Source organism: Symphodus melops, assembly GCF_947650265.1.
Source record: "Symphodus melops genome assembly, chromosome: 21".
In the NCBI taxonomy this organism is placed as follows: domain Eukaryota; kingdom Metazoa; phylum Chordata; class Actinopteri; order Labriformes; family Labridae; genus Symphodus; species Symphodus melops.
The window spans coordinates 19,428,467-19,444,730 of NC_136711.1; the positions used below are offsets into that span (position 1 = coordinate 19,428,467).

The following is a 16,264-nucleotide window of genomic DNA, read 5'->3' on the forward strand; positions in this document are numbered from 1 at the left end:
GCCCCTCCCCCAGGTGGGTGACACTCCCACAGCTAGGTGTTTGTTCTGCCCTCTGAGTCTGCCTTCTCACCGTAAACAATAGGACATGGAGTCAGAAAGCAGCGAGTACACCCGAGCCCTTCCAGAGAGGGGGCGTGGTCAGACACAGCTCATTTACATATTTAAAGCTACAGACACAGTAACAGCCTGTTCTGAGCAGGGCTGAAATAGAGGGGTTTATAGACATGATCAAATACAGGATCAGAGTGGATTTACAACAACACACTTCACACACATGTTTAGAGGAGCTCTGACACTGATTTTCACAGAAGAACAGGAGGATAAGGAAGAGGAAGTGCTAAAGATTATTTCCACAGTTTCTTGAAAAAAAAAGAAGGTACGTTTAAGACATTTTTGAATCTGTCCTCATCGACACAAACTGGAGCAACAAAGAATCAGCACTGACGCAGAAGAGTATGTTTGTTCTCCAGCTGCTCAAGTTCCCGGTTTCACTATCTATTAAATAACAATAAAAGAGTTTAAAAATGATTGGCTCTTTCAAAGTGGTTTTTTAATCATACAGTGTTTCAATTCAAAGTTTTCTGTCATTTTTATGAAGCTGTTTTTTAAGAGCGATTTTGTGTTCATTCTGGTAAACAAGATTTATCAGAGGAAATTCCTTCAAAATGGTCAACAGCGTCCAAATTACACAAATCTTCAGCCTGGATTTATCCGCTCTGATCTGATGTGATGTGCAAATAAAATTATCCTTAATTCGTCGGAATTTCTTGCGGTCAAAATCCCGGATCCAAACAAAGACCAGCTGACTCCTGCTTTGCTGTTTTTCATGTCACAACAGATTCAGACTTTTTATCCTTGTGGAAGTCCGATCATTCTCCCTGTGTTGCAGGTAAACACACCTTGTGTTTATAATAAACCCTCCTGCATAATGTGGGCCAATAAACGTCATACTTTTCTTGATTTATTCATTCTTTCAGAAACCTTGTCCACCTGTAATCTGCTAATCTATTGGTCGGCTGAATCTTTAAACTGCAGGTTGTTGATTCCAGTTTCATACTTCCTGAAACCTTTGTGTACATGTGCGCTTCTTTGTTGACTAACAGGCTACAGTGACAGCGCTCCTGCTCTCCCTCTAAATTTAAAATGTGATGATAAAAGTTTAACGAGGGCCGAGGCAGTCAAAGACAAAAAGAAGAAGAAGAAGAAGAAGAAAGGGTCCCTCCCTCGTGGCCAGTGTCTGTTTTGTTGACATGTGACATCAGGGCGGACGTGTGCCGGCTGCTGTGACTCTGTCAGGACAGAAGAGAACAGAGAACATCTATCCCGACGTGACTGCACAACCAGAAACAACCTGCATGAAGGCGGATTTCTGGAGAAGGGGGTAAAAGCTGTCGTGTTAGCTGCTGTCACTTTCTATACGTCTGCGTTCGTCACTCTGAGAGGAGGTGCACCTTTTTATTAAAGACGTATTATCCCCCTTTTTCACCTTTTCAAACAGCGCCCCCCTGTGGTCCAAATGAAGCATCTGTGCTTCTGTACTTCTGTTTAAATGTAACATGAATGAAGCAGCAGAGGAGGTTTGTGACCCTGCAGAAACCAGCTCTCTCAGAACGCTCCGTTTCGGTGTGTGTCTCTTTAAATAAGCCCCGCCCCCCTGAGTTTTCAGACATCACTTCTACAGTAGTGAGCAAAACCTGTGAAAAACTTTTGCTTTAATCTGGGGGTGAAGTTCACGGGTGGAGATTTCAGGGGAGGGGGGAGTGGCCTCCTGAGGCGAGAAGTGGCGTGAAAGAACGACGTGGCAGAGGAAGCATTCGTCCGCTATACGAAGCTAAAATAAAAATATGAACGCTAAGTGTAGCTCAACAGCTGAGAGCGTAAAAAACGTAAAAAAACATGACGCAGCAGTTCCATCACGTGCACGGAGGTCAAAGCGGTGGCATGCAGACAGATATCCCTTTATAGGGATCAATAAACGCTCATTAGGTAACCGTTAATGGGAGCCAGCACCTGCTGATACCTGATTGGTCAATGCAACCAACAGAACACAAACGGACGCCAAAGCACGTCACATGCTGAGACTTCAGGTACCGATTTAGAGGGAAACAAGATGAATACCAACATGAGCGCCTCTGAGCAAGGCAGCGCCGGGGGAAACGTCTGAGAATGGAAATCAAACCAGAGTCTCTCGCCACACATAACGCTCTGTATGCGTCCGTCCCCCCCGCCCGCTGTCAGTCTCCCTCGCTCACTCAATATTTCACGTCCTGTCTGAATCTCTCCCTCCGTCACTCGTGGAGCGTCCCGACAGCTCGGGGAGACGGGGGAGTTTATCCACAGTCGCCACACTCCTCTGCTGACCCGAGCAGCTGTCTCTTTTTCACACTCTCTCTCTCTCTCTCTCTCCCTCTCTCTCTCTCTCGCCCCTCTTCCCCCTCACTTTGCACGATGTTTCTGGTTTTTTTATCTTGGGAGTAAAAATGTGTGAGCTTTGTTATTTTAGTCGATTTGATGTTTTCCTTCTACGATCCGAGCAGCAGGTTCTGAGTTGATGTTTCCACGGAGTCAAAATAAGAATTAAGATTTCACGTCAGACGGGGGAGAAGCGAGCGCTGAAGGTCAGCTTTGTTTTGGTTTGAGAGACTGGCACCAAAATGCAACATGTACGGAGAGCATAAATAAATGTTATTTGTTATTCTATGTCCTCCAATCATCTGACGAGCGCGCTCTGTACGTGTATATATGCGACTGTGGGTTCGATTCCGATCCCGACATTTCGCTGCACGTCATCCTCAACTCTTTCCTCTGATCGATCTGAATCTTTCTTCCCCCCCCCCCACACACACACACACACACACACACACCTCCCGACTCCTGCGGCCGACCATCGAGCACGTTTCAGAACACATCCATACCAGAGCGACAGGCAGCAGCGACACACGAGAGAACGATTTCTTCCCCCTCATTTACAAAAACAAATAAAGTCATCTGTCTTCCCCCCCTCTCCCCCCCTCCCCCCCCCCCCCTCGCCATAAAACGCCGCCACGCCGTCGATAACATCAGTGAACCTAATTACTGTTTGAATAGCGTGGTTCGGCGTCTCATTGAGCCGTGCAACATTTCCATTTCAGCAGAATTTGTTCTCCTGCTCAAACGCGGGCTGGTAACCTACTTCAGAGCATCATTAGCTCCCTCTTCAAGCTGTAAGCCCTGAGCGGAGCTGAGGAGGGGGGGGGGGGCTCTGTATCTCTGAGCCTCACAATAAAGGAACTAAGTTTCCTCCACAGCAGCACTTTGGGCCTGCAGTCAGAGCTACAAACTCTGCAGGGAGCTCCACAGCAGCCATGTTTTCTGTGCATGCTGCTAACAGCGGCGGGCTGGGTGACACCAGGAGTCGGTGCTGAAGGCTTAAAGGCTTACTGCAGCACTCGTCTCCATCTCTTTCTTTTTTCTCCTTTTGTGTTAATTGCCCCACAGACAGCGAGCCACTCATCAGTTATGGACACGTCGGGCCTGAATGCTGCAGTGCAGAGAAAACAGCTGATATGATCTGCAGAGTCGTCGACGGGCGAAGAGGAAGCACAGAAACAAACAAACAAGAGAGGATGTGTCACACAGAGTCTTTGAGTTGCATATTTGCAGCTCAATTACAAAACCTTTTTTTTTTTTTTTTTTTTTTTTTAATTTTACAAGAAAAACTTTGACTTCCTCTTTTTCCCAAATGTAATTTATAGCTTTAAAAACAGACTGGAAACATCAAGAGACCAAACGGTAGGTCAAACACAAACACACATATTAGAGCCTGATCGATATGGAGATTTAGGGCCGATATCAGGAAGAGAACAAAATCAGCCGATATCTGTCTCTGATGTTTGTTTGAGATATAAAACACACTTCTATAACGTTCATCCCTCAGTTATCAAAGATATTTAATGAAGACGAGATGCTCACTCAACTGGAAATTAACCGTACGATGATCGTTGTGACCCATGCAGCGCCCTCTGCTGGTCAAACTCAAATTAACAGCTGTTTGACTGTAATCTAAAAACATCGGAACAAACCGGAGATAAGATTAGGCGTTATAGCGATCGTTAAGCTGATATCGGCCGATGTGATTGGCTGGCATTGTTGTTGTGCAGAAAGAGCAGACGACACAGAGTGAAGGATTCTGATGGCTCTCTCTTAATGTATTTACAGCACAAACACAGAGAGCAGACACGAGAGAGGGAAATGGGAGAGCGGGAGAATGAGAGGAGGAAATGAGGGGATAGGAGGATGGCGGCGGCGGGCGGGGGGCGAGGAGTGGAAATCATTTGGCGGCAGGAAATGATGGAGCAGAAAGAGAAAAGGTGAGAGGAGACGGCAGAAGGTTCTTGAAGTTCAAACTGAAAAATGAATATTTGCTGCGTCATGTCAAATATTTAAGATGTCAAAGAAACTGGCGAGTTAACGTCAAACTTGCTCGTGATTGGTCGAACACGGGTCAGTCAGCCGCGTCTCTAAACCACTGGTAGATTTTGTATTTTTCAGACTATCTGCTTCCATTTTCACCTACGGAGCGACAGATCAGGATTCGCACATCTTCACGATCCCTAAAGTCGGAACTGAGCTGGGAAAAAGAGCGGGAGGAAGAGGAATGTGCTCCCTCGTCTTGGATAATCTGGATTCAAGAAACTCTAAATCTGCAGGAGCTGGTCTCCTCGGATGTGTCAGAAATAATCAACCGTAGACGTTTTAACGGGCGTTTGGGATTCGTACGAATGTTTGGTGCAACAACAAAGAGAGGAAGAAATAAAAAAAGAGAGAGAGAGTCTGAGGAGTGAGGAGGAACGAGGAGTTCAGAACGAGTGGGCGAGGTAAGAAGAATGTGTGGAGGTGCAGTGAGACACAGTCCAGAGATAAGACACTAAACGCCACCGGAGCTTAACGGAGCGGCGATAAGGACGAAGTTAGAAGGGGGGGGGGGGGCTGCACGCTACGGGGAGAGAAAGAGGAGAACAAAAGAGCTGGTGGAAAGCGGCTGATTAAAAACACTGTTCCTGGATCTGTAGAGAAGCATAACGGGAGTCGACGGGCGCCGGCGTGGCTCGTGGTCACACGGCCTCAATAACACGCAGCCTGTGCAGAGACGCCGTGGCCGCTCGCTCCCTTCATGCATTATAAATACTCCATTACAACCTGTTGACTCGCTCTCCGGGGCCCGTTGACGGACCGCTCTGCACACAGAAACTAATCAACGACATCATCATTAGGAGAGCCAATGGAGAGGCAGCCTCGCTGATTTGGTTATTCTGCCACATCACCCTGCCCCCCCCAGGCCCCCCCCCCCCCATCTGAACCCTGCACCACGGTTCACGCTACGCTAATCGCCTCATCTGATGCTTCTGGAGTCAGGCGCAGATACCCCGAGGGCGCCTGCGTCTCCAGATCACATAACAATAAGTCGTCCAGGAAGTGGCGAGCCCGGGCAGGACTCTGATGGGAGGCCTCCGGAGACGAGGAGAACGCCAGCTGGCAGCGAGCGCGGGCCAGACAGCCAGGCTGAGTCGCACAGATCTGAGGAACTATACAACGCTGGCACACACGGGATGGTGGGTCTGCGTGTGACAGCATGTGTGTGTGTGTGTGTGTGTGTGTGTGTGTGTGTGCTATTTTAGAGCTGAGTGGCTTACTTTGAGCAGATCCTTGTGAAAATCTTGGCCGTCGTTCAGTCCTTCCAGGTTGCCGATGAACTGCGTGCACGACATCCTCTTGCCAATGTTCTGAAAAATGAGAAATATAAATTCACTTTTGTTTTTTTGTGTGTTTTTTTTTTTTTGTCACCAACTGCCTCTTAATATTTGAATTTAATCAGTTATCAAGTTTCAATTCATAAAAAGCAGAACATTTAGTTCCAATCTGTTCTACAGGAGGAAACTGTTTTCAAATAACAGAAACATTTACATTAAAAAACACAAAATACAAAAACTGCAGATAATAGATTTTAATTGATGCATGCTTTAAGAAAAAAAACAAATAAATAAAAAAGTAGAAATATTGAGCTCTGGGATATAAAGTTGGACTTTTCCTTTACGGTTACACAAGAAAAGGTCACAGCCGCGTTAACTGTGATAACAACGATGAGGACTGTGAGAGAGCGGTGCTATCAGACGACACGAGCAGCAGATTAACGATGGAGAAAGAAGCTCAGCACACAGATCAGACTAAGACTCTCAGAAGTTAACCGAAGGGTCTTCTGAGGGGAGTCCAGCTCTTTAATCTGAGTGTGTGTGTGTGTGTGTGTGTGTGTGTGTGTGTGTGTCTGCAGCACTCACTCACCTGACCGTGCAGATCCGTGTTGAGCAGCATGAGGGCGCAGGTCAGAGTGTGAACTGCGTCTAAAGGAGGGGCAGAAATGCTAAAAGTTAGCATTAGCTCCATCTGACAAAAAGAGATAGATAGATAGATAGATACTTTATTGATCCCGAGGGAAATTCAAGCCATCGTCAACTCAAATTCAAGACGATTCCAGAAACTTGAGTGCATGTTGTGTTCCTTACAGAGTTTAACAGACAGAGTTTAAACTTTTGACTGTTCGTTTAGCAGGTTTTTGTGTCTGCTGGACAGAAACGGTGCCTTGAAGAGGAATTTCCCCACCGGGACAACAAAGTCTAAAGTCTCTCTTTGTGTGAGCATACCTGCCCCATAAAGCTGATTCTGATTACAAAACATTGATTATAGCTTTTCTTTAAAAAAAAAAAAAAAAAAGGAAATGCACACAGAGCTGTTTTCTGCTGCGTTGAAACTCTTCGGCTCAGGACTCACCCTCTGATGGTATGACTCTCGGGTTGCTGTCCAGGTAACGCTTCGAGAAGTGTGACAGCACCCGCTCCCTCTCCTGAGTCTCCCCCATCAGGGCAAACTGTCTGAGGAAAGTCCTGCACGGACACACACACACACACACACACACACACACACACACACAACGATGAACTCACTTTTACAACATGAGATTGATATTTTCTTCATTGTTTAATCAAACACAATAATCTTTGTTCTAGGGGCCGGATGGGAAGATTTCAAATGCAATTCCAAAGTTGTCCTCTAGAGGGCAGTGTTTGACACTGGAGTGGATCCACTACTTTGAATGATGCACTAATTTGGCATTATTGAGGAGCTAAAAGAAACATGTAGTAGGGATGTTTCACCTCTCCCTAACATGAAGCAGATCCTGAATGTTCTCACCTCAGTGCTTGATCCAGAGCGAGGCCTGTGAAGTTAAAGAAGCTCAGATACTCTTCTGCTACCATCCGGCTGAAATCGTTGCTGTGGACGGACACACAAATATATATATTTTTAAAAAACAAAGACACAAACAATAAGAAGAAGAGATCAAAAGGCACTGAGCACTTTGGTGAATTCAAAAGCTCAAAACGTCACGTCAAGACGTTCAAACAGCAGCTTCCTCCGAATGGCCTCAGTTTGATCTGTCAATCAGTGAGTGTGCGCGCGCGCGCCGGCACAGCCAGCTGGAGACGAGGACCGGAGGCCAGGATTGAGAAAAAGAAAAGAAGGGAAAAAGATTCACAGGGTGCATCTGTCAGAAAGCGAGGAAACCCTTTAATCCCAAATTCTCTGTCATCCGTACGAGCAGGCAGCTGACAGACTGACGGAGCGCGAGGAGAATGAATATGGACTTACACACAACACTCCGCATGAACCGCACTGATTCACAGTAACTTGCTTTCATTAAATTGAAAGATGCATTACATGGAGCGTTTAACAAAACAACAACAACCGCTGCAGTTTAAGAGGACTGAACGAGTTGGTCATCACGCGCGTGTTCACGTGCGTCTGATTCAGAAAGTCAACAACAACAACAAACAGAGAGGATGCTGCAGGATCTATTACAGCTGAGGTGCGACACGTCAATCACAAAAAGGATATTCACATGATTTCCTCCCCGTCGGATGATGATGAATGTAACGTCTTTACACATGTTTCATCCAATCAAAAAGCTCCGTCGAAAGCTCACGATCCAGGAATACAGGAAGTCACGTGTTTACAACCGGTCTGATTAGTTATTGTCATTATGGGCACACACTGTACGGTTTTTTATCGGTTCTGTTTTGATTTTTTTGAACAGTTTGTGTTACCTGGAGTTAGGAACAGTAGCTGACATGATTGACAGGTGGGCGGGATTTAAGGGTTCGTCAAGAGGCTGACGTCACTCAGGATTCGTTCGCTCATATTTACAGGCTAATCAATAAGTCTGGTTTCATGGTGACTTCAAATGTCACTGGAGGCTCCATCGGGGCAGCAGCAGCTCGGAGGGTCACCGGGACCAAAGTATTGAAGTCTGTCTGGTTGCTCGAGAAGGGGCCGGGTCACTTCCTGGTTCCTGCCGGGTGCCCTTGAGCACTGGTCCACCAACAGCCTCTGACATGTCTCAGCTCCTTTTTTGAATGGAATGAGTAAAGACTATAAAATACAAATGACAAAAACAAGCGTCTCACTTTTTGCTGAGGTGTCGCGCCACATCGGACTTCCGGAAGCCATCCAAGTTGAAGAGGCGTTTGGCCAGGCGTTTGGCGGCCGCCACGTCCGCGCGGTTACTGCCGTTGGTGAGGGTGTCGCTGCTGCCCAGACCCAGCCGCTCACTGAGGTCCTGATCCAGCTCCGAATCTGTGGCCAGCCGGGCCTTGTCCCTGCTGAGAGGGCAGAATCAGAGGTGGTGGAGACGATCAGTTATTAACAGCAGACTAAAATAGATGGACTGACGGGATAAATCAAAAAAAAAAGAGACGGATTGGAAATGAAGAACATTTTTGAGCTGCTGAGTGGAAACTGGGGCGACTGGTGTAGATTTGTAAATAATTGAAAAGGAAAGAGAAAAAGGATCAGAAGAGGAACAAGGAATGATGCTGAAGTAATGAAAAGCGAATATATCAAGCGTATCAATAATTGAATAATGCAAATATCAGATCTGTGCAGCACTGCTCTTAAATCAGAGTGTCCGTCTGTACGTGCTGCTTATTAAACAGAAAGAGGGAAAATCAGAAGCTTCGAGTAAAGATAAACATGATCCTCAAAAACAAACAGAGCAGGATGAAGGGAGGCGGGACGTTTGAGAGCTATCGACAAATCAATCAAAAGCTTTATTTCAACTGCAGACACACACACACACACACAGAGCAGGATTAATCTCAATTGTGGGGTTTTTAAAGGGTTATTTTGGGCAAAAATTGGGGGGCGAGAGAGAGAGGGGGGGGGACATGCAGGAAACGGAGCCTCAGGTCGGTTTCGAACCCAGGACACCCGCCCAGAGGACCACAGCCTCCGTACATAGGGGGCCGCTCCACGGCCAGAGTCCTGACATGGAGGGATTTTAACCCGCGAGTGATTGATTTGAACTTTAACGTCAGATGAAGTCTAAAAAGAAAAGCAGACAGCGCCCTCTGCTGGTTAAAAGTGAGTATTGCGATATATATGTTGTCGAAAAAGATCAAAGCTGTTCATATTCATATCACTGTCAAAACAATTATGTGTAAAATAACTGGATTTAGAGGTTGTTTAAAATCAGATTTTCTAGAAGGAGAATTTTCAGGAGTAAATGACGCCCAGATTTTGTCTTCATTAAGCATCAAAGTATTCAAATGGTTTCATATTCGTCTTTGCAGGATTAGACGCTCTCCTCCAGCGTCCCTCGCTGTCCCGTTATCTCTCTCATTAAGCTCCTTCAGAGTATTAGCCGGTTCACAAGTGGAAACTTATTACATCTGAATGGTTTCTGTGATGGTGATTTAAGCATGTTATGTCACTCATGAGCTTCTTTCCTGGCTCCTGTTAAGAGTGTGGATGAGAGATGCTGACAGTCAAAGCCGTCCAGACGAAACAAAGACGGTCCTGCAGCTGAGAGCCAGATTCAAAGGAGGGGAAGGAAAAACACTTCCAAAACAAAGCGGAGCTTCTCAGCATGAGGAGACGGAGCCAAGAGAACCCACGCTGACTGACACGTCTTCATACTGTACCAGAGTCACACAAACTTATGAGTTAGGACAGCTCAAAAGTTCTGAGTAAACACAGAAACAAAATGAAGCGTCTGCAGCCGGACACAAGAAGCAGCGCTCGAGCTAAACGCTAACATGCTAACACATCCTCTGGGAATGATGAACGTCGGGACGTTGGATGAATACAAACTCTGAGCAGCAGTCTGGAGGTCAGAGTTCATCATCCTCCGAGACTCTGACCACACGACTTCACGACGACCACTGAGGTGAGTAACCAGAGCACATATCAGAACTGATCCTCTGGGAATGTCTGCATCTAATCTGACGGCCTGCTATCGAATTTTGTAATCAGACACAAAAAAAGAAAAGCTCTCAAACGTCACGTTGAAGAGGAGCGAGCTCCGGAGGCAAAGACTGGACGTTTCCTGTTTGGAAAGTGTAAATGGGGCTCAGGTGGCCTAGTGGTTATGTGTCCAGAGGCTGCTGAAGCAAACCGAGGCGTTTGGGTCCAAAGTGGTTCTGGTAGCAGTCATCTTGTTCTGTGTGTCTTTGTGAAGTTGGACATAAGTTGGTAAAAGGTGATCCTCCGGTACGTACCTGTGACAGCGCCTCATCGATAACAACCTCTCCCCTCCGACTGACGATGAACCGTTACAGCAGAAAACAGTCGGCGTCCTCACGCTACTCCCCTGACCGGCACCTTGTTGCCTCCGATCGCCCCCTCCGCCTCTCCTCCTGGCCCGGTTACCTGAACGCATCGCCACCGCAGCCCTACAGAGCTCTGACTAAAGTGAGACGGAGAGCGTCTGAATGTGCTGGGAACAGGCCGGACATTCCTCTGCTTGGTTAAAGTCTGACTGAGACTCTCACTCTCTCACTCTCACTCTCTCTCTCTCTCTCTCTCTCTCTCTCTCTCTCTCTCTCTCTGTGTTTGCTGTCATTCGATCTTCACAGCGAGGCTCCTTCTCCCCCCCCCCCAAAAAAAAGACTCAGAGAGCTGTTTGTCCCACGATGCCTCCTTCTCTATCTTTTCCCCTCAGAGTCTGTTTGCTGTTGTTTCTGTTCCCTCGCTCGCCCGCTCTCCCTCCCTCCCTCCCTCCCTCTCTGTGTAAACTCTCACTGTCCCCCACTGACCTTGGATTGACGCATGGCATGAAACTTGGCTAAACCCCCCCCCCTCCCTTCCTCCCTTCCTCATTTCACTCGCCCCTCTTGTTGCCCTCTCAATCAACGCGCTCATCTTTTGGGGCGTCGTTCAAACTCTCGCTCAGCTCGTTTCGTGGTCTCACCTTCAGAGAACACAAAAGCTTTGACTTTGCAGACATGTTTTCCTGGGTGTGTTTCCTCTGAGCCAGTGTGAAGTCTGTTTACAGCACACGCTTGCATCAGGGCCTGCAGGAGCCCGGCTACGGCTCCGCCACCTGTTTGCATTATCCTGTGAGGAGCGGGCACAATGCAGAGAGGTCCTGCAGGGAGAATGAAGCAGCCTCTGCTTTAACGCTATCCCTCACATAATTACACCCCTCACAGTCCAGCGAGCAGCTCTGCACAATGAGCCACTGTCTGATAGTACAGCATCTGAAAAGGCTGATGCGAGGGAAGGAGGAGGAGGAGGAGGAGGAGGAGTGGGGCGCTGAAATTCCAACTGTTATCAAAGTACGGACAAGCCTTCAGAAATATTTGTCTGGTCGTCTCGCTCCTGGATTCCTCGGCTGCCGGGCTGCCAAAGTTTGAGCCAGTTAAAGAGAAAAAAGGTGCGATAAGATCTGTAAACGTTTACCTGCGCCGCTCCAGAGTGATGAAGAGTTTAATCAGGGAAGCAGAAAGAAAACAACGAGAGTTTGTGTTTAAACCAAACAGGACAAAGAAGGGCAGAACGAGGCTGCTCCTGTTTAGTGACTCAAACATTTATGTTTGACTTTATTTACAGGAATCAATTCATTTCCTTAAAATAAATAAATAATATAAATATAAAAATATAATAAATAATAATAAATAAATAATAAATACATTAAACATTTTTATATAAATATAATAAATAATAATAAATAAATAAAATAAAAATAAATAAATAATATAATATAAATCAATCAATTCCTTCAAATAAACCTTTTTTTTAAATTGGGGAAACATTTTGGTGCAAAGATGTTTAGTGAGTCCCAAAAAACTAAACTTAAACACCCACAGAGAAACAACCGTCTGCTCACTCTCATCAAAAACAACTGCACAGCGTGCGAGCGGTCCTCTTCCGCCACCTAGTGGTCACAACAACGAGGTGACCGAGTCGTGCAGTCGCTCCCCCTCTGCAGTGCTGTCTCAGGAAGTTAGGGTGACATTCACAAGAAGCGGGCTACCTCATCGTCACACACGAGAAGAAGAAGAAGAAGCAGCAGCAGCAGAGACAGACTGACGGGTGTTTCATCACACGGAATCACAGAATATACCGGAAAACGTTGAAATAAAAAAGAAGGCAAAAAAAATAAAATGTAGATGAAGAATATCTGATGATTTAAGTTTCATAGGCTGCAGCTGGGAGTTAAGATGAAGTGTTTGTCAAGGTGAGTCCCTGCAGCAGCCATCTGCTTCAGTCTAACATGCTCTGACATCACACACACACACACACACACACACACACACACACACAGCAGAGGGAGCACACGTAGCCTTGTAGCGACCTTCACTCTGCAGCATCGCTGTGCACGAGGCGAGCGACACAGACGGAGACGCTCTCACTAACAGAGAGCCGACCAATCACAGGAGGCCTTTTCACAAAATGAACTTTAATGACCTTTTCATTTATAACTTCAGGCAACCGAAAAAGGCCGACGTGACACAAGGTTACTTTCTGTTCACGAGCCTGGTTAGCTTTCTGTTGCTCACGACTCCTCTGCACGCTGCTCTATAACTTGTTGCCCCGCCCCCCGGTGGTCATAAAGGTCAGTGCATGCAGGGCGGGCGCCTGTGTGTTGTTAACTCACCTTGGTAATGAGAAGGACAGGTTGCTGTACCAGCTGCTCCCCAGCTGAGCACAGTCTTGCCCTCTGCGCGGCGTGTCGTCCGACCCGCTGCTCAGCCTCTCGCTGGAGGGCGCTCTGGTGGCGTCCGAGTCCCCCATCACGGTGAAGATGGAATCAGACAGACTCGGCCTCTCGTCGTGCGCCAGCGGGGCGAAGCTGAGCTGCACGATCTGCCTCGCACTCTGGCACACCGGCGCGTGGATGGCAGGCGTGAGCGTGGGCAGGTCAAAGGTCAGGACGGTTTGGGTGCTGGAGGTGAGCAGCTCCTCGCTGTCCAGGCTGTTGTACGACGTCCCTTTGGCCCGGTGAGACTCCATGATGCTCTCAAAGTGGCGACTGAAGGTGTCCTCTGCAGCCAAGCGAGGACCGGAGACCAGGAGGGGCGATTTAAGGGCGGGATGGTGGTTGTCGAAAAACGTTTCCATCGGTCTGAACAGAGAGAGAGATTTTAGAAACTCTGTGGCAACACACGATCCTTTATTAGATGTTTTCAGAGTTATGAGTCGGACACGGCTTTAATTCAAACATGAACGCCAACCGCTCCCGTTTATGAGTTAGCTGAAAAATAGGTTATAGGGGGAGTGAGATCTAAATTCAGATTCTGCTCGAGTGTGTTTGTGAACTTCTGTGTGTTTGCAGAAACAGATCGCTCGCTCGCCCTTCACCCAACGTTTTGTGCATCTTAAATATCTTTAGATTTTCATGTAATTAATTTTGCAATGAGTGGAGTTCCCGCCCCCGGCCCCCTGCTGGCTGTTAGAGAGAATGCAGTTTTAAGATGCTTTCATGTCGTCGCTATGGAAACCAGAGGCTGCACCGGCTGCATGTTCACCTCTTCCGCAGGTGACCAAACACCTCGGGCTCCTCCTCAGCTGCAAACTGCTGCTTCCTGTTGTCTCCTTGCATCCTCACGCTGGCCCAGCTCACCATCTCCTCCTCGTCTTCTTCCTCCTCTTCCTCCTCCTCCTCATCTTCCTCCTCCAGCCTCTCCTCCCCTCTCTCTTCTACTTCCTCCCTCCCCACCCTCCCGTAAACCAGACCCCCCATGGGGCTGCTGCCGGTCCCTGACGTGCCATGAACGCTGCGGTTGCTCCCAAACGCCGAGTCCGCGTCTTCCTGCTCGGCCAGCAGCACCTCGTCGATGTCCGTCTCTCTGTAGCAGCGCAAGGGGACGGCGTCCAGGTCGGTTTCGGAGTACTTTAAAGTGCGGCGGATGATCCCGGTTTTGGGTGAGCTCCCAATGACAGCCGGGGGAGGGGTCAGCAGCTCCACCTCCACGTGCTGCACCTCGTGATTGGCAGAGAGCAGAGGCAGAGAGGAGGGAGGAGTCGGGGTGGGAGACTCGCTGGAGTTACCGCTGGGAGGAGCTGTGGAGGTTTCCAGAGAATCTGCAAGAGGAGAGAGGTGAACATCATCTTCCATGTTTTATACTGGTCAGTGTTATTGTCCAGATGTACGTCGAGCACGGAGACGGTGACGGGCAGGCTGGATCTCCGTCCAGCACGCAGGACAAAAACACTTTAAATCAACTCATCTGTCCGTTTTGGCTTTTATTTGTTCTTTTACTACGACAACCTCGAACCTTGAATCTGCCTCCTTTTTTTTTTTTTTTTAATCGTTTTTTTTTTTTTATACTGTTTTCTGAAATCCTGCAGGAAAATAACAAATGCATGACCCGACATATTCAACAGGAAAATACCAACAAGGATGGAGACGACATAAGCATGAATGAAGCGCGTTACAGCAGGATGTGTACACGTCTGTTAGTAGTCTTCAAACTGAAGAGTCCAAACTTTAATAATTCAGTTCAAGAATTTAGATTTGCACAAAAAAATTAAAATAAATTCAACATAGGAGCCGACAACTGTGAGTTTTAAAACATCACCAGGGCAGGCTGGATAGTGGCTTTTGTTGGGGACTATTTTCAGCCGTGGATGAATACACACACACACACACACACACACACACATACATTAGTCGGTACAGTGGATATTTATGATGCTGTGTGTGACTGAAGGTAATTTGTGAAACCATTTTAGATTTTTTTTAATGGCAGACACAAAACGACGTATCACTAACGAGCGTGGATGCTAAATGATGAAGCTGAGAAGAAAAAAAAAAAGCTCCTCTCTGGTGCGAGATGAAAGCTGCAGAGCGGTCACTGGATGTAAATTGAAGTAGACGTGCTCTCACTTTTCTCCCCCCTGCTGGCAGCCTCCTCGGCAGGGGTCCCGAACAAAAACTCCCACTTGGCACGAGCGATCCTTTGGCAGTGGAGGGAGGGCACGGGCGCCGTACAGCCACTGTCCGTCTGAAACACACACACACACACTGGAGGCTAACTGCAGCGTAGCATTAACAGAAAAGTCGGACATGTTGGGGGAAATAGTCTTACTTTAATAGTGAGCTGCAACGATTACCGCTCTAATGTTGTAAGCATTGACCTTGATCTGGAAAGGGATTAGCTTAGCTTATCTTAGCATAAAGACTGGGAGCAGAGGGGGCCTGTTAGCCTTAGCTCAGTCAGGCTAACAGTTTTCCCCTAAATCTGTATTTTAGCCAGGACAAGCTTTAATGTATTAAATCTGTAGTTTCTTTTTAAATCATTACCGTGGCAACAAACCAACGAAAGGGTTTAGTTTCATGAAAACAAACATTCAACTCTCATGTCTGTAATTACAAAGCTAAGTCAGGAAGCTAAGCCAAACTAGCCCTGTCGAAATATCGTCTAAAAGCTATACTTTGAAGAGTTTTACTGATCAGATCTTTGGATAATAAAATGCAGTTTACGTGTTCACTTCTTGGTTGCCCACCTGTATTCCTGAGGTTGCGGCGCCGGTCTCGTTGCTCTGGTGACTGGACTGACTGGACTCTGGGGACACACAGTCCCTGTCGCCCAAGCTGCCCGTCACCCCGCTGGAGCTCCGAGAGGACGATCCTCCCATCCCTCCGTTCTGCTCCCCGTCTGCAGGCTCGTCCGCCCGCTGCAGGCCGGGCTGCTGCGCCTCTCCGAATCCGTCCATCTCATCCGCCTGTTCCTCCTCCTCCTCTTCCTCCTCCTCCTCCTCGCAGCCTTCATCCTCATCTGGAGAGTCCAAAGCCACCGGTCCGAGCAGAAGGATCTCCCTCCGCCTCTGCTCGGCACGTTTCTGCTGGGCAGCGGGACTCAGCGAGCGGCGACGCCGATTTGATCGACTCTCAGCTGTTTGATTATTGACGGACCCAGATTCAGGCTCGGTGCATGCGCTCGAACTGTTC

The 16,264-nt window shown here is 47.6% G+C and overlaps 1 protein-coding gene across 2 annotated transcripts in view; it reads right to left on the reverse strand.

Moving 5' to 3' along the window:
- Nucleotides 1-16,264, reverse strand: part of LOC306817055 (uncharacterized protein) — a 58,378-nt gene that overhangs the window by 25,465 nt on the left and 16,649 nt on the right. For both annotated transcript variants that reach the window (XM_079333619.1, XM_079333620.1), the window contains exons 2-10: nucleotides 15,820-16,264; nucleotides 15,200-15,317; nucleotides 13,839-14,394; nucleotides 12,968-13,435; nucleotides 8,496-8,690; nucleotides 7,225-7,305; nucleotides 6,805-6,917; nucleotides 6,319-6,377; nucleotides 5,673-5,762 (exon numbers count right to left, since the gene is read on the reverse strand). The exon at nucleotides 15,820-16,264 is cut by the window's right edge and continues 2,032 nt beyond it. In XM_079333619.1, the coding sequence (XP_079189745.1) occupies nucleotides 5,673-5,762; nucleotides 6,319-6,377; nucleotides 6,805-6,917; nucleotides 7,225-7,305; nucleotides 8,496-8,690; nucleotides 12,968-13,435; nucleotides 13,839-14,394; nucleotides 15,200-15,317; nucleotides 15,820-16,264 (2,125 nt within the window). The remainder of the gene's footprint in view (nucleotides 1-5,672; nucleotides 5,763-6,318; nucleotides 6,378-6,804; nucleotides 6,918-7,224; nucleotides 7,306-8,495; nucleotides 8,691-12,967; nucleotides 13,436-13,838; nucleotides 14,395-15,199; nucleotides 15,318-15,819) is intronic.